This window comes from Prenolepis imparis, unplaced genomic scaffold (assembly GCF_030444845.1).
Source record: "Prenolepis imparis isolate NDT839.2.m4 unplaced genomic scaffold, iyPreImpa1.0 SCAF_10, whole genome shotgun sequence".
Classification (NCBI taxonomy): Eukaryota; Metazoa; Arthropoda; class Insecta; order Hymenoptera; family Formicidae; genus Prenolepis; species Prenolepis imparis.
Genome location: NW_028141168.1, coordinates 11,143,726 through 11,168,644, shown reverse-complemented (window position 1 = coordinate 11,168,644; position 24,919 = coordinate 11,143,726). Strand labels below are relative to the sequence as shown.

General features: G+C 39.9%; 1 protein-coding gene and 1 long non-coding RNA gene across 3 annotated transcripts in view; one reads left to right on the top strand and one right to left on the bottom strand.

Annotated features, from left to right (window-relative positions):
• LOC145941544 (uncharacterized) overlaps positions 1-1,396 on the bottom strand; it is a 264,923-nt gene extending 263,527 nt beyond the window's left edge. The window contains exon 1 of one of the 2 annotated variants that reach the window (XR_014426177.1): positions 1,223-1,396. This is a non-coding gene — a long non-coding RNA (uncharacterized LOC145941544). Of the gene's footprint in view, positions 1-147; positions 990-1,222 lie in introns of those variants that run through there. The other variant, XR_014426178.1, reaches the window with a different exon arrangement.
• The window catches only part of Mbo (nuclear pore complex protein Nup88), a 69,628-nt gene continuing 45,696 nt past the window's right edge, over positions 988-24,919 (top strand). Inside the window, exon 1 of the mRNA XM_083047672.1 lies at positions 988-1,274. Coding sequence (XP_082903798.1) covers positions 1,065-1,274 — 210 coding nt within the window. The 5' untranslated portion in view covers positions 988-1,064. The remainder of the gene's footprint in view (positions 1,275-24,919) is intronic.

The following is a 24,919-nucleotide window of genomic DNA, read 5'->3' as shown; positions in this document are numbered from 1 at the left end:
TCTTATATTTTTAGCGAAAATCACACGTATCGATTCCATTACGCTATACATTACGTATATACATTTTATACATATACATATATAAATATTAATTACCAACGACATAATTTAAAAGTATCTCAATTGCGCATAACTGTAACCGTTTACCTGTGCTATGTCGATCTCAGTGATGATCAAATATCACGTATCGTGATGGTTTCGATATCGCGACGGAGATAGAAAATAATCACTCGCGACAACGCGTGCTAATTAAAAATCACGCGGAAAACCGACCGAACCGAACACTGAACTGTAATCAACGATTATTTCGACGAGATTACAACGGTTTAATTCGCGATCACATTCACCGGCATCGACGCGCGCCGAAAAATCACTCGCCAAGTTGCACTTACTTCGAACGTAAAATATCGACCGGGATCGAGCACGACGACATTAGACGCGATCGACGAGCGTCTCGCGAAACGATTGATAACTCGCGATCGCTCACGCGAGCGTTATTACTCGCAAAAAGTGAAAGTCAATCGTCCGGGAAATTCGCGCGAGATCACACTTACGCCCGCCATATTCGTGATGTAGAGACACGGAAAAGGTGACCGGAAGATACGCAACAGCCACGCCACGCCACGGTCGTTTCGCGAAGTAATCGTCAGAGTATATCGACGACCTCGGAAAAAATCACGCGCGAGAGATCGCTCGTCGTTCGGACGGAAAATAATAGGTAAATAAATTCGCGGACAATCGGCCGGATCGAACCACGTCGAGCTATTAACGACGCCTCGCGATACGGTTATAATGCGCGATGCGCGCGAGCTCGATGTTGGCGAAAAACAATAGGAATAAATCGCTCGCGAAATCACGCACTTGCCGCACCGCTAGTACACGAATTGGCGGGAAGGTAGCTGTTGCGCGCAGGCTTGCCAACTTGGTTTTCGCCAAGTACCTAGCGGCGGCGGCCATCTTCATCGCAGGAGTTGCAACTGTTGCGCGACAAACGAACTTTGTTGTTGTGCCGGGCCGGGTCGCGCGTTATAACCTCGCGTCCTCGTTTCTCGTAGCTCGCGAAAATGTCATCGTGCACGGATCTGCTGCGATTGAATGAGAAACGATTGTTCAAAGACATTAGAGCGAGCCTGTCGTGCGGTGCCAAAGAGACGCGCAACATCCTCGAAATACGCGACAACGTGCTCTACGTGTGGAATGCTGACAAGTGTTGCGTACTTACGTTCAACGTCGCGGCGACTCGAGGCAAACTCGGCGAAGACCTCCCGTACCAGGTACTGTGTATACGTGGCATGCTTCGTTGAAGGATCCTTTTTTCCTTCGTATTAAATACCAAAGTGTCGTTCGACACGTAAATACGCAGCGCGTTGTGTCGCGCGATCTAACCTTACCTAACCTTTACGACGCATCGGTGCTAACGCGTGCGCTGCTTTTCCGCACGTTATATTCAATATGATAAAGCTTCTTTCACAAACAACATTTGTTTATTCGCTGATATTTCACAATTTTACGTACAGATATTATCTGGGTATTAATGATAATAATAATTATTTACCTCGGCATACTCTATATTATGTATATATAACATATATTTTTCTTTTCTAAACCACATTTGTGTTTGTGTACACAGAGAGAATTTGTTCTCTTCTCTAGAGTTTACTCTGAAAATCATAGTAATCGTAGAATAATATGGTAAGGAAATAATTTTATGAGAATTTCTCTGTGATTAATATTTATCACAATAAAAATAATAATATCTATTACAATAAAATATAAAATATGTTGGATTAATTTTACTATGCAGTTTAGTCAAATTAATCAAACATGTTTTATATTTTATTGTGATATAGATATTATTATTTTTTATTGTGATAAATATTAATCAGAGAAATTAATCTTATAAAATTCTTTCCATACCATATTGTCTCATCATTACCATGATTTTCAGGGTAAATTCTAAGAGAAAATTCTCTCTGTGTACAACACGAGATAATAATGATAATTAAAGTACGAAATTTATATTATTAGTTCATTAAGGAAAATATTTATTAAATTAAATGTAAACGTGATATTATTTTTTACTTTTAATCTCAATCAATTTGAAAGATTACAAATTTAAATTTATTCAATTAAAATCGTAGAATAGAAAGCAAGTTTTTTTTTTATATTATTCAAAATTATAAGACATAAATAATTTTGAATAATATAAAAAAAAACTTGCTTTCTATTCTACGATTTTAATTGAATGAATTTATTGTAATCTTTCAAATTGTGGTTGAAATTAAAAGTAAAAAAATAATATCGCGCATACATTTAATTTAATAAATACTTTCCTTAATGATTAATAATATAAATTTCTTACTTTAATTATCATAATCATTTCGTATTGTACAAACACAAATGGCCAAATTTAGATAAAAAAAATATGTTATATATACTCGATATAGAGTATGTCTAGGTAAATAAAAATTATCTTTAATACCCAGATAATATCTGTATGTAAAATTGTCAAATATCAGCCAATATCAAATTTATTGTAATCTTTCAAATTGATTAAGATTAAAAGTAAAATAAATAATAAGATTCATAAGACTTATAATAACATACAAATTATATGAATAACGATTTATACAAAATATAAATATGAAAGTATTTAAAATTAATTTACATATTACAATATCAATTTCTCTTTATAATCTTATTTTGGATATAATCTTACCTTTTCGGAGCATAACTGATATGCGAGAAGCGTAAATACATAAATATTACAATATAAATTTCTCTTCATAATTTTAGATTTTAAATATAATCTTATCTTTTCGAAGCATAATTGATATTCGAAAAGCGTAAATGATATATAAATATTACAATATCACTTTCTTCTTATAATCTCTTATATTTTGGATATAATTTTATTTTGGAGCATACTGATATACAAAAGACGTAAACAATAAATAAATATTCTCTCTAATAAAAAAAATTTATTTTATAAAACTATGTAAATATAAATTGAAAAATTGTTGATATTTATTATCAATACCATTTTTCTTTAATTTCGAAGAAACATTTTTGAACTATTTTATGAACTATTTTACGACAGTACAATTATCTTCATATCTATCTTTCTATTTCTTATATATATGTGTGTATGCAATTGTCTTTATATTTCTTATATATATGTGCAATTATCTTTACATTTCTTATATATATGTGCAATTATCTTTACATTTCTTATACATATATGTGCAATTATCTTTATATTTCTTATATATGTGTGCAATTATCTTTACATTTCTTATATATATGTGCAATTATCTTTATATTTCTTATATATACACTGAAAAAAAATTTGTTAACTTGACTAAACCGTTCGATTAAATTACTATTTTGTTAATTGAACATATATTAGTATTTAAGTCAAATATACGTTTTGTTAGATTTAATATGTTATTATATTTCATTTAAATATTTCTATATGTCAATTAACAAAATAATATTTAGTTGAACGATTTAGTCGAGTTAATAAATTTTTTTTATCAGTGTATAATGATTGAAATAATATCGCTATACTAAATCGATAAAAACCTAGAAAAAAAGAAATTCAGGGAAAGTATGACGAGAGAATTTGTTTCCTCGAGGCAACTTGAGGCTAGTTCGCCGGTGCACTCGCGGAAAATGATTGCGCGGTAAATGAAAGGGAAACGACGGAATCGCGGCGGGAATGGTGGAGAGAGAAGTACGGTTCCGTCCTCACCGTTGTGGCCGCTGGTGCTTTTATTTCATTTCAATGGCACCGCGGGATCAGCGGGTTACGTTAATGCCTCGGCGCGCGCGAACGCAAAAGAGCGGCGAGGGGATAATTTATAGGAAATGGGTTGTTCGACGCTCCGGAGTAATTTAATTAAAATAAATGTCCGCGCCGCGGAGGAGCGCTGGCCGCACGGACGGACCCGCGGTTCCACGACTGCGAATAAAATGCAAATTCAGACCCTTCATCGGGGGAAGGGTCGCGCGCGTATGTGTATAGCTAGAGGTAGGTAGATAAAGGTACCCGCGAGAGGGTGGCGAGGAAGAGGAGAGAAATAAGTGCGGACGAAGGGTCTCTCGGTACCGATCGTCGCTCGTTCACCCGTTGATTCGATAAGCCGTGTGATATTCGATTAATTTCCATTCATTGTCACTTTTTATTAATAACGCGATATTTCGTTCATTGCGTTTGGTAAACGCGATTAATCATCACTGATTTAAATCAGAAATCGATTAAAATTTATAATCAATTTGACTCGACACTTTTGTCATCATCGTCACTATCGTTCGAGTTAAAATAACGCGGAGAAAGATAACGAAACACTTTAGTATAAGGCTTCGATATAATTTAAAGTTCCTAGCGTTGATGAATTAGCATATACGACAGATCGGGCGATTTTTTTGTAATCTTACCTCGGCGAGATTTCTCGAAGGCGTCGATTGCGTTAAACGTGGTGCGGCCACTTCGCGCTCGCTCGCTAACCAAATGTATGCGCTCGAGCCTGGCTGAAATATCGGTCGTAAATAATAAAAGTTAGCGAGGTTCCTCTCTGGCGCGCACGCCGGGACTTTAAACCGGAAGATAGGTGTCGCAGGATACGGACGGGGGGGCCGGGGGTGGCGGTGGGACAGAAGTGGCGGCGAGTCAAGGGACGGCGGTGTGGTGCGGGACGGAGACAAAGACGCACCATTGTCAACCGCTCCGCCATCGGAACCGCCATCCGCCGCTGCGGGAAACTTTGAATCATTTTTATTGCATAGAGTTATCTTTGTTACCAGCGGAACGAACGTCTAAACGCGCCCTCTCCCGCTTTCTCCCTTTCTCTCTCTTACCCTCTCGTCCCGGGATATATCCTCTCTTCCTCCCGCGCCTTTCGCCAGGTCACTCCCGGCCCTCGTTCTTCGTCCTCGCCTTCCTGCCGGTTACGCTCTCTTTCCCTTTTTGCACACCCCTTTTCCTCCCCCTCTTCTATCTCCCCGTCTCCGACGACCGGGCCGAGAGATAATACGAACGCGAAAGCTTTCACACCCCTTTGGCTGCCCAAATGGAATAAGTTCTTTAATTCGCGGATTTACCGCCGGGCAAACGAATCGTCCGCGCTGTCGCCGAGATAATATTCGGCGGATGAAAGAGAAGGACCACTTCTTGGCCGAACTTTTCATTCGCGCCGTGTCCTCTTTTCGGTGTTCACCGAAAACAAACGATGAGGGGTTTGTGAGTCTTCAAATTACTCGAAATTTACTGAAACGTAAGAAACGTACGCGAGAATTAATATTTATCGATAAATAATAAATAAAATATTGTGGAGAACTCTTGCATATTTTTTTTATTCATTTCTTATCTCACATTTTGCAAAATATCTTTCTTAACATTAGAAAATTTGTTAAGAGATAATTATAAATACTGAATGTATAGAGAAAATATAAAAGCATCGAACGACGCAGAACTAATTAAAAAATTAAAATTTAACTTAACGTGGTTCGAAATCATACATAACGCGACTCGTGTTATCATCTGCGATTCTTTACATTATCTTTTTCATACTCTATCCAGCGCGATAAAAAACGTGAAACGCAGACGATCGCAATCGCGCCAAGGTAAGAATTACTTCGATTCGGGAACACAGGGCGATGCCAACGGTCTACGTGAGGCTTTCTATATGCCTCGCGACGTATAAAGGGGGCAATCTTATCTAAATTAAAAGTACCGTTGTGCGTTTGCGACGAGTCCGAGGGTCAGCGGTGCGCGAACAAAATAGAAAATTTCGGGCGGATTCCTGCCAGGGCTCTCCGTCTCAGGAGCGGGAGCGGAATATCGCGTAATAAGCGAAATCCTCTCGACGATAATTAAAAAGTAATTTTACGGTGACATTTGTAACTGCGGACCCGCCTCGCCGTCGCTGGTAAATACACGTGCAGTCGCGCGTTCTGTATGTGTACACAAGCAATAACTACGACGTACGCGTATACCTACCCATCTGCACACATGTATGTGTATGCGTGTACATCTGAATGTTGCCGCGGTCAGATTCACGCCCGAGCGTATAAGCAAATGCCGGGGGATGGTGGTGGTTCCTGGGCCAGGTTAGCTGCTGCGTTGTGCACGTGAAGGTATACGAGAAGGTATACCTAGAGCAATAAAATTCACGGGAAGTGTTTTACATCGGGTGGCGCGCATAGCTCTTTCTTTCTCTCCCTTTCTCTCTTTCTCTTTCTCTTTCTCTTTCAGTGTGTGTACGCTGGATATGGGGCGGGGGAAAGGGTGGAAAAGCGAGGGAGGCTCGACGAATTCAGTAAGTGGCGGACAATGGCTTTTGTGGTAGACATTGGCCGTGCATCCCTCGCCGCGCGCATCCCCCTTTTTCGGCATTCGTATTTCGTTCCACGGCATGGATACATTTTCTCTTTCACGTTTTCCGTTTTTCGTCTCCTTCTCTTTCTCTGGCTCTCTCTTTTCTGCGAGAAAGCACTCGAAGCGTCATACACTCGGAGATGCGGAAAAAGCGATAACCCTACGTGAACTGGCAAAATCTTACTCTCTTTGTCTCGACTCATTTATTAATAGAGATGTAGGCGCGTCCTCGAAAATGTCGGAGGGATAATCGTTCAGAATTATCGCGAAATTCGGTCGACATATTCGTCCCTTATATGTCCCAATCGAGAATGCATCGAGTATAGCAAAATAAGTATTATGTAATAAAATATGTATCCATCCTCTATTATGTAAAGACTTGCAACATTATTATATATTGATCTTTTTATAATTCTTTATTATAAAATATGCAATTCTTTTTCTTATTTCTTATTGTCATTTAATTCTGCGTGATTCTTGGCTTAAAAATAAATTTAATCAAGCAGTTTATGAAACTAATAATATACTAAAAATTAAAATTTTTCCTAAAATAGAAATAATTTTCCGGAATTCGTTAAAAAATTTATCGGAAGGAAGTCTATAACGTTAACAACTCAATCGACACGCGCATTGAATTAATTATACACGGCGCGATGCGGAATACGCAAGTCGTAAAAATTATTCGGCGTCAAGAGCGGAATTTAATGAATCGTCAAGGAGACGCTTAAACCGGCATCGCCGATGTTATTGGACGGAAGCGAGCTGTCGTATAGGGCGCGCCAATACACGCGCAACAGTGCGAATGTGTGGCTCTTCTACTCTCTCGGTGAACTAGCACCTTTATCTCTCGCAGCCGCGAAGTCGTATACAAGAACAACGACGGTCCATTGTCAAAGCTGCCCGTTAAAATACGGTATACGCCCTTAGTCTTGGAAGGAACCGGGCGCGCACCCACCGGCCTCCATTATCGCCGCGTGTATAGCCTACGAGCGGTGAAAGGGCTGCGAGGCTCCGGCAATGACAATAATTCCGTGCTAATAACCCCTCGCAGAGACTTCTCGGGACGGCCCTTGCGACAGCGATAGCACCGCGTCTTTGTAACCCGACTGGTCCAAGGACCAAGCATCGACGAGGACCGAGCAATGTCATTGAGCCCTTGGAACCCATAATCTAAAAGCACACCTTTAGATTTTACTCTTCCCTAACTTTATCGCGACGTGTTCCCGGATCAATCGCGAGATATATATAAGCTATTAATTAGGTGATTCTATATTCTCAAGTAATCTTTTAATAATTACAACTCTATTATCCTAGTGGTTTTATCACAATATATAAGCATATATATATATTTTTAACAATTAAATCTAATGAATCTTTTTAGCATCCTATATGTTAATCAAATTGCCAAATTACTGCTAATAACTATTTGCAATTAATTAATCATGAAATATTTTTTTGCGAAATATAACAAATATTTTTGTAAAGAATTAGATAGGTATTTAAAATTTCAACAACCTACAGTAACTAAAGAATCATAGTACTTCTGAAAGATATACAAGATAATAATGAAACATTTTTTAACGACATGGCTTTGTCACTAAAATGATCATTTCAATACGTCGAGCGTATCAGATCGTCTATTCTGACGAATGAGAAAGAGAGGGGTCGTGTAAAGTGGATGGCTCTCATTCCGCGGGGGGTGGCTTTGTCATCCGCGGGACCCCTTGGCGGGCTAATGCATTTCCTTTACAGTTTTAATGGGCATTCATAACTAAGTTTAATAATGCCTGTAGGAGGCGAGCCGTCGCGGTTGCATATCTAATAATTCCACGGTTCCACCTCGCGCAGGAAGTGGCGCGCGGCACGGATTTTAGTGGTGGCTGCTCGAGCTTTCGCCCCCTCACTACCCACGGTTCCTGAAGATATCCATCCGACCTTATTCCCTTTCTCACATTCTCTTTCCTTCGTTTTCACGATTCTTCGTGCAGTTTGGAACACCATTCTCGGGCGTTCTCAAATCTGAACTGTTACAAAAATAACTACGTATATATTTGCACACGATTTTTTTATTTATAAATTCAATATTAACGAAGGAACACGAAATTTAATATCGCCTGCTCCATCGAAAAATACAATGTAATCAGAATTCAATTTAAAAAACACATATCTAGTATGCAAAATTATTATTTCATCAATTGTTATAAATAGTAAATTTAAAAATAATTTATCAATATGATAGTAAAACATATATTGTAGGAGACAACATATATTCATACTCTTCTCTTTATATACATTTCTGATAGAGAAATTTAATTTTGAGATATATAATAAAGTCGCAAGAGAAATTCTTACAATCCTCTTTTCCATTCGATTGTAGAGTACGATGGAAACAATGAAATTGTATAATTTCCGGAATGTTCGCGGAATTACCAAGCTATTTCCATTTTATGTGCGATACATATCGTTCGGCAGTCGAAAGCCCATTTGAAATGCCTTAATCGCCATTGAATCACCGACGATGAGAATTCGCGGACAGAAGATCCACCTATAGCCACGAAAGGAGAGATGGGCGAGGGGGAGACTGGGTTCCGGCCACGGTGGCATAATGGCGTCTTGGTGGTAGGACCGAGATATAAATCCCGGCGCCGTTATATGGCGTAACGTGCCATCTTAGCTCGGTCTTCGCCCGCTCTTCGCGCGAGGCTGCTGGGGAAGAGAAGGCGAAGCCAACGGCGCCGTCTCTAATAAATAACCCCGAGACAATGGACACTGTCCAAAACACGGCGGATCTTACGCCTTTAACTTGGGTACCAAGTCTCAACCCTTGCCCGCGATTCTCGCACCAACCCCCCTCTTGTTCTCGTCGCCTCGCACTCTCCGGACGACCCAGCCACCCCCGCGCGACCCACGACGGATTCTCACCCCCGAAAGCGGCCACCGTCTCTCGCGTCCCCCGTCCTCGTAGTCTTCTCGAATTATAATGTTTGTTTCTAACAAATTACCATGATAATGCCCGGCGTCGCGTAGCGGCGAAACCGTGTCTTCGGTGGCACACTTAAATTACGCGACTACCGCGCGCGAGTACCGGGAGTCGTCGTTGTGTCGTCGTTGGCGAAGAACCGCAGCGGCATCGTCGTTGGTAGCAGGTAGTTGTAATGTTAATTAGCCACTTACCTAACCGTACACCCGTAGACAATCGGACTGCTTTCTCGAGAAGATATTCCGAAGTTTCGTATCCTCGGCCCCGCGATGTCGGGAAAGGGAAAGATTTAAGAGCCGACACGCGCGCGAACGATTACGTCGGACTACATCGTGATAGTCGCATATCGATAGGAAAGTTTATTCTTGCCGTAATATTCCCAGTGTCGTTTCTTTTTTTTCCACGTCTTTCTCCGTTCAGATTCGCATGCGATCGCTCGATAAATAATTCAACAAGCGGTGCTAAAAAATATTAATAATCATTCGTATTTCTTAATGTTATTAATAATAATTCGTATTGATATTTATTATAACATACGGCATAAAAATTTTATCGTAATCGCAAATTAAATTTATATTCTCAATTAATAATTTTTTAAAAGTTTAACTCTTTCTTTTGAAAGGACATTTAATGGCTCGATGTCCCAATTGAATGTACAAAGAATGATGCATCGTTCTTTTCTCGAGTTGCTGGGCATTTACGAGAGCTGTCTTGTTCGTCGTTACGCCACGAGCACATTTGAGAGCGCGCTGATTTAAGTTCCACGCCTAATGTGACAAAGCGTTATTACGTCCTGTGCGTAGGAACACGCGTTAAATCAGGAGTCAACGTGAGGAAATTTTGTCCTGCCGGTCCGGAACATGTCCGCCAACATCACCGTATTCGTCGGCGCGCGCGCATAAAAATTATGTCAACTCCTACGACCTGGGGTGAGCTAGCTCTGGTAATATACTTTCTACGTTTCGTCGGCGGACACCCTATTATGCAGCGAAGCGACGCGGGCTGCGAAGGCGATAAACTTTATTTTCCAAAATCGTCTGATGCGTGTATCCCGGCCGCGGTAACGATCGTGATAACGCGCAGCTCGTAGAAACGAATGAGGGATGATAGGGGATTCCGAAAAAAAACAAATTGTCGACCGCAATTTTTTCACGCGACATTGTTGCTACGACGAGTTTTTTGATCGCCCTCGGTGGATAAAAAAACGGGCGTTAAAATATTTTTTCCGCATCACAACGTAACGCTGCTAGAAATATAATTAGCGCTTTTGATACTCAAAACAGCATCGCTGTGTACAAAGAGACTAACATATATAAGTTTGTATTTTTAAATCGTCAAGAATATTGGAATCAATTGCTGAATTGATACAAATTATTTTATTCATAAATCTTTATCTATCCTATGCTGATTGCATATAAGATGTGATATCAAATCTGATATTATATTTTGCAACAATGGTAAAAATAGAAGAATATTATAGAATTATATCATAAAAACATTTAATAAATTTTACATCTATCAGTTACATTGCTTTGAGTTCTACACATTATTATCGTTAATCAATGTACAGAACTTTTTAAAAAATTGAAATAATATTTTCTCAATTACAGAAAATGAATAAATATATTTTTCATATTTGAAAATAATATTAGCAATCGATATTTTATATAGATGTTTTCTTACTATATTAATTTTCAAGCAATATATACTTTATTTGAAAATTTCAAAATTTTTTTATCAAGAATATATCATTAAAATATTTATCTCGTATGAAGCACCGAAAGATTGATGATAAATAATTAGTCGAAACACAACCACTGTCATTACTCTCTTATTTAAAAAGGCCTTCCGGTTAAAGCGTGCTGTTTTACGCATTGAAATCATAAAACGTTGTCTGCGTCCAACAAATAAATGTAACTGTCGTAATAGTCAAAGTCGTTGACAAAGTTGACTGCGTTATCGCGACTTTATTGAGAAGATTGTGTCATGCCATTTAAAGAGGTTTTATTAGAAATCCACGACAGCACACTAAACTTTTTCAATATTAACTTATATATTTGAATAAAAAAGATGATGTTTGTAGTTTACTGTATATTTATAAAAAAAAAAGAAATAGCTTTTGTGATTTTTTTTATTTTTTATTTTGACCGTGTATCTTCATTGTCTGTAATCTTTCCGATAAGTAAGATTAGTAAGGCAATTAACGCGACGACTGGTGAAAAAAACGTGATAGCATATATAATTCGCAAAACAGAGAGTAGCGACTTATGAATGTATAATTTTTAATCTGCCACAACGACTCTAACGGCGAGCATGACAACGATCTACAGTAAACAAGCTTTTAATTTATTGATGTGTTTTATGAGATATGCACAAAGATACAAGTAGCAACCCTACTCATTCTACGCTTATGTCCCGTTTACATCCAATATAGATGATAACTCGTAATAAAAACACAAAACTTTTATTATCAGTATTTTCAATTTACGACAGATACAATAAGTAGTGTCAATCTTACGATTGTTCAAATCGCGTTTATAATAGAATTTTACCTCGCTTAATATTCCGATCAAAACATCGCGAATTTGATCGAACTCTGCGTCAAATTTTAAAGTCTCACCGTCTCGCGATATTAAATCGCCAAAGGCGAATGGCGTCACGAAGGTGACGGGATATGCTAAAAGAATGAGAAGAGGACGAAATTGAAGTAAACGGGAGAAGGAACGAACGCGGCGAACCGGGCGAACGTCTGTGGCCCTCGAGCAGTAAATCCAGAAACGGTGTTACGGGACGGCCCCGGAGATAATGCGCAATCATTTCGGAATGGAAATTAAAATCAGATGATGAATCCTAACGATGCCGTTTATTATTTTAATTTTCCGCGAAGGCCGCCGCCCTCGACGCGGGCTACCGGCGGCCGCCGACGCCGCCGCGCTGGTAACTCGAGTTCGAGACACTAAATTACCTTCCTATTAGCCGTATAATTACAAGATGGCCCCGGTAATTTCCGTTTATTCCGACTTCGTCTCGCCGTACGGCCGCTTTATATTATGCGCGGCCGTACACGATATCGCGTTGATAGCCATAACTGCGGTTCAGATGATATATATTATCAATATCGGCCGATAGATAATCATCAAATTAAAGTTTTGCATTGATATGGAAAATATGACGAATCAAGTAGAACTTTAATATTTTTTTTTCATATAATCTGAACCATCGATTTTCACAGCTTTTCATTTGAAAGCTCTTTTATACATCTGTATATAAAACATCTGTATAAGATAGATCGTGATACATTTTATACTTCTCTATATAATAGTTGTTGCGTAAAAAAAACGCATTTGCATTTAATATGTTCACTCACGAATGATGATAAACGTATACGAGAAAAACAAATCGCGAATAAAAGCGAGTAAGAAAACACATCGGAGATTGGCATTGTATCCGTTAACGGCGAAAATCTTTCGTCGCTTTTCACACTCGTGTCGAGCGGTAAAACGGCGTTGTTACGAGCCTTTAAATGCGCCAATAATCGGGACTTTCGCTTTTACGCGGCAATAAATCGCGGACTTCTGGTGCCCTTCTGCGCGGCCTCGCGCGAATTTACATCCGCGGTGACGTATAAACTCGCCGGGAATCGTTCTCCCCTTTTCACGCGGCTCGCGTATGCCGTGCCGGCAGCTTATTATAATGTAACTGTAACTTTTTATGCCGCTCGTAACTCCGATACAGCGCGGCATCGCGCGTCTGCGGGGGCATCGGTTTCCACCACGGTTGCTGCTGCTACATTTGGACAAACAAGTATTATTGCCTCCCTTTATCCCTCACCCCCACATCTAGCTGGCTAGTTTATGCGACTTCTCTCGCTCGAAACGCCAGTGCCTTACGATTGGAAACGGTTATGACGTACGCGATTTATGCAAATCACTAGAAGCTCGGCGTGCGGATGGTACAGTTGTATTCAGGTTGTTTTCATATATTGCAAAAATAGCGAGAACTGGTTATGCCATGTCAGGATAAGAATGGAAATTTTGCTAGATAGTGTCAGATAGAAAATTTCACGGTTGCTACTAAAATACGAAATGGAGAACAGCTGTATAAAATGCATATTCTGTTACATTCTGTGCTTATTTGAATTTTTCGTGATTCGCGAAAAGCTAGCTTTCGATCATCATAATGCGATAGTATTTTATTAAATACCTTAAATATTAATTACTGTATTTTTCTGATAATTTAGAAATATTTTTTTTAATTAACGAAACGATTAATATTAAATGCAGTCAGAAGCTATAATATCTTATGCAACATTAGTAGTATGTTGAAAACATTTATGACTGTCTATCTTAGAAGACTTATTATCTTAGAAATCTATTTTATTATACAATGTATTTCTCTCTCCAGACGTTAAGTTCGTTGGCTTTGAAAATATATTTCTTAACCATACACGTTTCTCGTATTCATTAAAGAATGAGGATTCATACCGATATACCTACTTTGTTTCTAACGTCCGCTACGTGAATTCACCGCCGGCATTCACATACTTCCAAGATTACTTTTCTGTCCGCCCTAGCGAGTCAGGGAGGGGAAAGGAGGTGAGGGAGTTAGGTAATTAAAACCTCGAGTAGGTAAATAACGGACTCCGCTAGGCGAATGCGCGAGCCACCGAGAAAACGTAATAAGTAGGCGAGTCTGTAGCCTTAAAAAGGGTGAGATCCTTAAAAACCGTCGGACCCCACGTCGGATCTGCCGCTATTTTTCGCGTTAATTTAAATTTCGTAATTAACCGGCTACGTATGAATTCTCGAGAGAATACATAAAGGTCCTTCCTTTAATTTCCGCGAGGATTCGTTATAATACCGCGCCCCCTTGCCCGGGTTGAGTCGGACGTGGATTTTCTGACCTCGAAAAGGACGCGGGCGAAAGAAAAATGGACGCCGAACGTTATGACCGGAATACCTTACCGTTTCGTCAGGATAAGAATATATAACTCTGTGAAATTAACTCTGTCGCCGCCATATATATGTATGTCGCGATTAATGCTTTATACAGACGAGCAGAGTGCAAATAGACGAAACGCTTTAAATCGACGATATATTTAAGGAATTACGATTTACGATGTGAGAAATGGGCGAGATTTCGTCGACTTTATAAAAAACGAGATGCCTTTCTTTAAGTGATGCAGCCCTTTAAAAGAAATCGAATTCTCCTCGTAAAGTAATCACGGCGATGACTGTATTTACTTGCTGATTGGGGTCGCTCCATGGTGCAGGGAACCTACCGTAATTACCGAGTATTTTTCTCGCGCAAGACCTCTCACCCCTGTAGCTGATTGATATTTTGTATTCAGTAGATACCGTTGCTATATTACTTTATAAGAATTCATTATAATACTCCATTTACCGTTCAAATTACTATTTTCACTTGTATTATTTATTTGATTATTAATTAATAATATAAACTCTCATTCATATTAATATTATCAATTTACATTACATTTAATATGACGGAAATTTACGAATACTTTGTGCCTCGCGAATAAAAATTTTTAAATATAATTGTCTTTTATTAATAAAGAATAATAATTATTTTACTTGTATTATTTATTTGACTATTAATTAATAGCCAAACAAAAAATTAATACAAGTATGTAAAATAATTATTATTACTTTTCTCTCTAATAAAATACAATTATATATTAAAAAATTTTTATTCGCAAGGCGCACAAAGTATTTGTAAACTTCCGCCATCTAAAATGTATTGCAGATTATTGGTAATATATATTAGTGAGAATTTATTTAATACATTAAATGTTATAATTCTCAATAGTATAACATCTTTCAAAACGCACGACGACTGATTCATTTCTCAGTCGCGTACAGGCAGATAAAGATATTCTGTTTTTAGAATGTAGCTCGATCGAGCCGACAATGATAAACTCGGCTCAGATGTAAAACGCACAGTAGTACGAGTGTCTCGAGGAGCGAAGAGTCTTTATAAACTCACGCCCCATTTCACTGAAGGTTCATCTTTAATTTCTTCGCGTTTTTTCTCCCTTGCTCCGCGTCGCGCCACTCGACACTCCTTTAAATTCCACCTCGAACCCACCTCTACGGGAACTCCTCGGGGAAGGGAGACAAGCCACCCCCGAGTTACTGTTCGCTCATTTCTCCGGTTGTCTTACGGCGATTAACCACGGCTGCTAACTCCCACTCTCCTAACCACCTCCGACCTGTCCTGGACGTCCTCTCGTGTTCCTCCGGTCGGCTTTACGAACCCCACCCTCTCTTCCGTCGTAGTCACATTCTTAATATCGTCTTTTTAAGATTTTTTTAAGTACCATTAGGGAAACTATATTGCCACTCGACAGAAAGGGTGCTGACGGGATACCGGCGACCGTTTCACTGCGCGTTTAACTCGTTTCTCTTTCAAGCAATTAGAAGTCCAATCTATTTCCCTTCTAACAATTAACAACTTTTTTGCTAATAGCAAATATTTAGTAATATCTATAATGTGGTATACATCCCACAAGTAAATTATGAAATACTGAGAAAATTCTTTGTTCTTGAAATGATATAGAAAACTTATTATATTAACGCGCCTTATTTATTTAAACGTGATTTACATAATTAAAATGGAACGTGTAATTTGTAATTTTTCTTAAAGATTACCACGTTTTCAAAAATTGAGAAAAATATACTCATATAATATATACCCCAAAATAATAAATTATCTAATATCTGAACTTTTTTAAGAATGTAATATAAAACTCTTTTATTCATTTGTCTCTGATGAAAATAATTGGAATGAAATGCATACTGCATAATAAAACTGGTATAATAAAAATGGGCATTTTTTTACAATCTTCCTTCTGATAATTTATTATGAATTTACAGAAATCGATAAAGCAAGAGCAATTTCTCGCTCGTAAGACTCATTTTATCCTCTATCTTTGTCTCGCGTTTCTACCTTGGATCCGGGCGTCGGTAGTCACATTCTTAATATCGTCCTCTCAAGATTTTTAAGCGCCATTAGGGAAACTATATTGCCATTCTCCGCGGCACTGTACCACCAGTGTTGGCCAGGTCGGTGATGTCGGTGGCGAGGGCGACGACGACGGCGAAGGCGCGAGAAGAAGAGACGCGATCGCAGAATGCGAGCTCTCTCGGCTTCCGCTCAAATTACGCAAATAAATTTCCTTTATTTTTACAAGCTTCCCTCTCTCTCTCGTCCCGACGAACGCGGCCCTTCGACGGCCGGGAAAGGGGAGTAGAATATCGTAACTCGCGACTGTGCCTTAATGGCAGCGAGAGATTGTACTCTGCTTATTATTAGTACCACGAAAAAATGATAGTCCATAATTTCGCTATCATATTGAATTTCTTTGATCGCCAACTTAGCCAATTTACTAATTCACTCTGACGAGAAAGAAGTAAGTGAGAAAATATGAAAATACCTGAAACACTTTTATTCACATTTGCAAAAATAAAAACATTTTAACGAAAAAGTGTATATAATCCAAATATCAAAATTAATTAAAATCTTTTAATCACATTTTTTATAAACTTGCACTATTATTTTTTAAGAAGAAAAGGAGAGAAAGTATTGCTAAATTCTTATATAAAATAACAATAATTCATTTTAACAATAATTTAAATAGAAATTTTCCGTGTTTTTAGAATCTTCCTTATTTTTGTTAGATGGCTCTCGATGAATATGCGGGATTACGCTTATACCTTGTTGTTATTTAAGGAATTTTTTTTCGGTTGGCATCTCGCAATGGTTCAACTTCGCTCAAAAGTGAAAAAAAAATCCGGTAAACGCCCGAAGTGTCTTGATTTAATTATCGCCTTCGCTGTAGAGTTACGACCTTATTTATCGCGCGAAATAAGGGACCGAAGGAAAGCGGAACAGAGCCGGCTTACTACTTAAAATGTACAAATCCGACTGTCAGCCTCCTGTCGGGCTTTTCAACCCTCGTGCGACTTTTTTACTCACCACAAGCACAGCCACACCGACGTAGCGACGAAAGTTACGAAGTGCAAACGACATCACGCAGCTTTTAAATTAACATCGTGTGTATGAAAGATTCATCAAGCATTTAATGGCGCAAGAAATAATCGCAAGAGCGAGGAATTATTTGTTAAATTAATTATTTTTGGAACATTTACATACATACTTCTACGTATGACACTTCTGTTATGCGCGTACAACAGTCTATAAAATCTACATGACTTAGACGGAATATTTTTACAAACTTTCAGCGGAATGTTAAGCTAATTTCTATTTCGATCGACAATAACATTATTAAATTAGGTATTACATTATAAAATTATGCAAAATTTGCTCTAAACAATATTTATTTATCAACGTAACTTTACAATAAAATTATATATATAGCAATTATTCTTTATTGCAAAATGCATTGCAACATAACGTAAATATAACGTATAAATTATACAAAATTCTTTAAACTAATGTAAAGGTCTTGATTACACTTTTAAATATTGCATCTTCGAATATATATGGAATATCGTACGATTTAGCTTCTGAGCAGAAATATCCAAGTATCACCGAAATCTCTCTCGATTTTCAATTTTGATTTCGAAAGTAGAAGAAGCAAATCGCGAAAGTAACAGAAGGGGTGAATATATTTTATTGTAAGGTCACCCCAGAGTGCCATTTCCACCCACGTAAAAGACTTCTTTCCGTCATTCTTGTTGCGTTTCTCCATTCTGCGTATACAATTGCCAATTCAATATGTCAACGACGCAAGAATATCGCGGGACTGACAAATCGAAGTACGAAATTGCAATGGCCCTTTGTCGCCTGAGGCGAAAATCAAATTACGGAAGCGACGATGCAGACGAAAAGCGATTTGATCGTCGAGGGTGCGTCTTTCCTTCGACGGAAAGAGATATTTAAGGAAGGAATATTTTATTAGTTTCGATTGAAATTTAAACGGGAACGCAGGAAGTTTTCTTCGACCCCACTTTGAGCCATATCCCTATATATTATATATAACTGCTTCGAAACAGTAATTTATTGAATATTGTGTAGAGAATTTCTAATTTAAGTCTTTGAGCGACAGTTGAAACATCAAGCGACATATACGTGAAATTTATTTATTATTTCGTAATAAGCATTTGCATAATTATTTAAAATTTCGATATTTACGATTTCTTATAATCTCGAATAATCGAAATTTTAAATATTTATGCAAATGCTTATTGCGAAATAATAAATGAATTTCACGTATATGTCGCTTAATGTTTCTTATAATCTTAATGGTATCAATTAAAAATACGAATGTGGAAACAACAACGAACATTAATGAATATCAAGTGACTTAATCAAATGAAATTAAAATTATGACTTTTGGACAGTAAGAGAAAGCTCGATGCTTGCTTCGCGATTCTGAGACGGCGAAGAAATTGATACGAATCTTAATGCCGCTAAGACGACTCTTTCGCAATTAGACTTTTTAATTTTTATTAGCGACGTCCTCTCTCGTCCGTCTAAGCATATGCATAATGCCATGAATATTTTCGCCGTAACTCTGCCAACTTGTCTCCCAAGGAATTAACCCTTAAATTAGCAGTTAGCCTCAGACGCAAAGTCCCTGCGTCCCGGTAAATTAGAACCTCTCGTAGCTTGTGCTGGTGCTTCTCTCTCCCTTTCGCCTCTCTCTTCCCTCCTTCTCTTTCTCGCTCTCGTTCTCTCTTTTACATTTCGTCCATCGTTCGACTTTCTCTCTCTCTTTCTCGCTCTCTTTATCAAAACTTTTCTGAACCGTCTTCGCGAATGCCACCCCGCGTGACACCTCCGCCAGGAATGCCAGCTTGACGCGACTTGATAATCCCTCTCCATATTTTCGTTCTTCCTCCCTCTCATAAATCGGTTCTCGTATAAGTCCATAAAATTCTCGAATTATTTTAATAATAGCATTCTAATTAAATGTAAATATAGTAAAAGTTTGATACGTCAAATCATAATTTTTATTCTATCGTATATCTGCAATAATATCAATAGATTCTTTTCACTTCGATGCGTAAGCTGAAAACTTCGGAACAGCCGGAAATGCGGATGCAATTCGCGGCCGTGATAGAAAGGAGATTTCAATGCTGGTCGAAGCCACGAATCGAAGTCCGAAGCAACATCAGCTATGCGATTCGTGTCCGATCGTAAATAGACTCGAAACCATTCTCTTTCTTCGACGGACAACTTTTGCACCGCTTCTCCGACCACGTTGAGAAACGCCAGCACATGGACCAGTTTAAAGCTCTTGCAGATATACGACGTTCAGCTCGACCAGCGGAACTTATTGCACTTCGTGCTCTCGCCCGGCGCGGAGCTTCCGAGCTCGCCCGGTCCCGGGGCTTATTTAAGCCGGCTTCCTAAGTGCGCATACTAAATATGATAATATTGCAACGGCAAAAAACGTCAGCGGTATTTAGTCTCCTAATTAGGGGATCGTGACTCGTTTGCGAATTTCGTTGCTTTTCGCCTTCTTCCAACTGCGTCTACCACTATGTTTTCGCTGCCCCTACTTCTTCTTCTTCTTCTTAATCCTTCTCCGCCATTCTTTCTAACAATAAGCGAAGCGACAAACAGACGACGTGATGGTATAAACTTTGAAAAAGCGCAACTTTTGTTGCTCCGGGATCTCGCGCGATACATTTCGATAAATTGATTGATGAAACAACAACATTCTTGATTTGTGCAATATTCTTTTAGATCAAGCTAAATTATGTCGAGAGAGATGTTTTCGATTTGCCTTTCACTCTCCATTATCAAAAATTTTGACGAAATCTATCGATTATTATATAATTTCTTTCCATGCATCATTAAAAATCATTAGGCGTACAATTGATGAAGCTTTGCAAGAGTTGCAAATGTTTGCATCGCGTTCAATTCGAAAGATCCCATCCTCTGTATTTCCGCAGTATGCATTGCGCAGGATGCATTGCAGCCGAGCTTTCTTAACGAATCCTGGAGAGCCACTCGATGACTGGCCGATGGTACCGGTAGGGGAACGATGACGGCGAACTAAGGAAGTAGGAGAGAGGGGAAGGGGGAGAGAACTTCCGCTCGTTACGAAGCGTCGCGAGAGAGAAAATAGCGCGGCTCTTCGCGCGGGGGGCGGCCGGACCGGCGCGATGGACCTTGTGGGTGGTACCAGTTCGAATCCCGGAATGCCTCGTCGAGGTTCGCACGCCCAACCCCCGTCCTAAGCATCGCGGGGTGAGGTGTGCAGAACCGACGGCGTCCACCCCCACCGTATACGAGACCGAAGTGGTTGCGCCTCCACTACCCCCGGTCTCACTCATCCCCGCGTAGCCCCTTCCGCACCTGCGGAAAAGGGAGAAAGACAGGCATCCTGTCTCTCTTTCTGTCTCTCTCTATCTCTCGTTTCGAGGCGCTAGTCCGGCGTTTTGTACGACTCGGTGAATCCACTTGCTCGACAGCCAGTCGAATACGTAGCGCAGCGCGTTGCCTTTGCAACAGAGTGGGGATGAAATTTACGATTGGAACGAATCCTGGTTCCGCTACTATCTCGACTGCGGCTGCGGCAGCGGCGTCGGTACCAACGACGTACGCCGCGCGCTTCCGAGGAAATAGAAACCCTGGGTCCTTTGTGCATTTCGTAAATACATCACGCGGATACGTGCCCCCGGGGATCGGAGTTTTTGTATGAAAAATTTTGTTTACGAAATTCTCCCTGGCAACGTAGCTACGTTGCGTTGGATTTGCGGTTTTCGGACCGGAGTTCTGTTTAGATAAGATCTACGTTTCTTATATTCATTTATATAATATTCATTTTTAGCAAGCTTTTGATACGTACTATTACATGCTTGACAAGATTTATAACATTTATTCAAACGTATATCATAATTATAAGATTATTTATACAAAGTTGGCTATACCGTTAAATTTTCATTTTTATCTAAAAATTCTCCACATAATAAACCTTAGAATTATAACTAATTATATAGCACTTGTACATAGTATGAAATAAAACTCACAATAAGCTGAAATATCTATAGAGCTATTTCTGTACAATAATCATATTATAATTTTGAGAAGAAATGTGCATCAAACTTTTCATAATTTATTAATGATAAATAAATTTTATTTATTTTATAATTAACTACTTTTTGATATCAAACAAGTATCATTGAAATCTCAATAACTAAAGTCTCAATAGCTATTTTTAAAAAGCTCGTCTCGGTGATAAGTAATAAGTAAGAGGCAGAAAAGGGAAATGAGAGCACCGTTCGTTAGATTTTCCAGGACTTAATTACATGTCTCAGAAGAGCGGATTGACATAAAGAAAATCGCGGGAGCCGAGCCGCGGATTCCGATTAGGTTGCGCTTCGAATTAGAATTCTCACGCGAAGGCGGATACGGCCCGCTACGATCCACCCTCGCCGATCCAAGTTAGCCGGGGGAAGTGATGCATATAAAGGGGGTGGGAGCGACGGTGATGATGTAGGTATACGTTGGGCGCTCTCCGATTCTCCTACTTGTTACCGGCGCGCGCGAGCTTACGAATGTACTATCTACACCCGCTTGTATGCGCTTGTATGCGCTCTCAACGCGCGTGTCCAGGTATCCGCGAAGACGCGTGGTGGAGGAACGCGCGCGGTAGAGGACATCGACGAAATCATCCCTACCTCCCGCCCTCCTTCCCGCACCGTCCCGGCCGCGCACGCTGTTTCAGGGCGTCCCAGGCGTCCCTTTGGCACATCTCTCTCGCATCTCCCTTCTGTCTCTTTCGTTCTCCGTCTCTTTTCCACCCACTCGAGCCGGGCTCACCTACCGCGAGAAGAGCGAGAAGGGGGTGGTTAGAGGGCAAGAGGATATGCGGAGAAAGATGAGAGGGGGAGGGTGGAAGCGACGGGACGAGTGGAAGCCGCCCCGGTCGACACAGCCGTAATGATTTTGTTTTAAGGGCGTGTTTAATTATGAATCCGCATCCGGGTGAGGCTCCACCCCCCTTTGCGCGCACCACCACCAGCAGCTTCCGCGGAAGCTTGCGAGGGGGGTGGTAGATAGGTAGGGTACGCGGCACGACGAGGGCGAAGAGAGCGCGGCGGAGAAGGAAGAGGCTGTTGCCGGCAGCTAGGTGGCCCTCTTTCGGTCTTAATTGCACCGTATATTACCCATGCGGTATTTCTAATTACTTATTTTTGCTCGGCCCCGGCCGAGCTCGCTCGGATGCCTCTAATATCTTTGGCAGGCCAGCTGTACGCATTTAATTGGCGCGTAACGAGCTGATGACGTGCCCTTTAATCCTCTCCCCCTTCCCCCTATCGTTTCAAACGGATGCTGCGAGATTGTCAGATGCGTCTTCGAGACTTTGACGCGGATACGCATGCGAGACGAATCAAAGCATACTCTTCTTCTTTTAACTAACTTAAAATTGAGCCATGCGGATTAAAGAGCCTTACAATTAAATTTCAAGTAATCATCTGTTAAGTTAAACTTGAATTAATATATATTGAAAAGAAAATTTTATTTTCTATTTTAAATTATATTTTTATTAAAATCTTTAAACAGACAAAACTTTGAAATATCATTAACAGATGATTTGCATAATTAAAAATAAGAAATCATAGAAATTTCAGCAGATTTAAGATTAAATCAATAAAATCGCAATTATATACAGCTTATGTAAAATTATATGGAAGATAAATAATGTCGCAAAATATATATTAAAAAAGCTTTTCTCTTATAATCACGAACGTCACACTCTTGGGGGGTATTCATCATCTGAAAAATTAAAAGCCACTATATTTTTTTTCTGCTACCTGCAGTTCTCAAGCGCAGGCACGATGTCTCTTTCGTCATCATTTCTCACGAGTCAAAAATCAGCCTTTTTTTGAAGTCGCTGTAAACCTAGTATCATTTATTTCCGTGAAGATACAAAGAGAGAAAACAACTCGTTGATCTCGGAGAAAGCGAAGGAAGCAGCCGACTGACAGTGAAAAGCGGGTACGAGCAGAATGGCCCGTTGTGTGAAATTGCGAGTCAACGGCACGTTTAGCGGTCGCATTTGAGGGGGTTTTAACCGCGGTTAACTCTGCTTGGATTAATCTCAACTGCGCGTTCGCGACAGCCATCTGAGCGCGGATAACCCTTTCGCGCGTCGCTCGTCACGACCTATGACATCGCGCGACATCGTCTTGCGATTTTTTTGTGTGTGTGCTTTTTATACCCGCCGTCACAACCACTCAACGGACGTTTGTTTCTATTGCCAAAGTGAGAGAGTAAGGTCGCTGAACGTTTACAAGACGCCTCCATTCTGGCGACGGAGAATCGTAATTGCGCGAGAAGATACGTAGGGTCGCGGTATAAAATTTCAGTAGCCGCGTTACGAGCGGAAAGAAAACGCCGTTTGAAACACGAGACTCGGCTCCTTCCTTCGAGATTATCTTCCACGAGAAATTATCTTCTACATGTCTGGATCTAGATATCTGTCTCTTTCTCTCTCTGTCTGTGGTTCGCTCTTTGCGGCATCTCAACTCTAAAATCTACGTACGCGATCCGCACAAGTATATCCTCGGAGGCGCATAAAATGTGCACGCTTGGTAAAAGATGTAAAACATCCGACTTTTAATAAAGTTTCATAAATATGATACTTTATGAAGTTTGTCGTGACATTAGAATACGGTTGCAATTTAATCAATATTAATTCAAGTAGTATATAATATGATATTTTATCTACAAAAGTTGCTCCAGAAAAAATCACATTGCAACCAAATATTTTTGACATTAGATTTTTTAAAAATAAATAATAATCAAAATTAGTGTGAGATATTCTATTGATAAATCTTTTTCACAAAATTCTACATTTATTTATTATATATTTTCTCGTACCAGCGTCGAATTAACAAAAATATAGAATCCATTAAATAATATCCTTTTATATTATTCGCGAATACACAATAGAAAGATGGGGAAAGATAATTATTACCTTTGCCATTTGCATTCTACATGACTAACCTACCGAAATTCGGAGTAACCGGAAGAATAGAGAGCGAAATCTTCCCAGGCGAGATTCTCGCCACTCCCGCGACAGCAGAAGATTACACACAGTGTCTCTTATCCCGCTGATGCAATCACTCCGCCCCCTTCGCAATTCTCGCGAGCGGGGCATAATAATGTGGCCACATACTCGGCCTTTTGCACGAGCTCCGGGGTTCTGCAAGAGGGTGCGCGTTCATTCCGTGCTGTCCCGCGCGGACCGGTCATCCCGCCGTAGGACGACACAATTAAAATAGCTATGCTTACCAGCGCGCCCCTAAGGGATGCATCAGGAGGTACGGGGCGCAGGACAAGCGGTAGCAGTAGGAGAAGGAGGAGGGTAGCACCCCCGGGGGTACCCGCGGGAGGGTGCTGGTAAGTTCTTTCCGCTCGGCTGCAGGCAGAAAGGGAATTATTTTAATTGCGGACAGCCTCGGTCGACCAAACTCCACCCCGTGTTTCTCCCTCCCTCCGTCTAGCTTCTCTCTTGCTCTCTTTCCTCGTCCACGTGTGAGACTTTCCTCACGCTG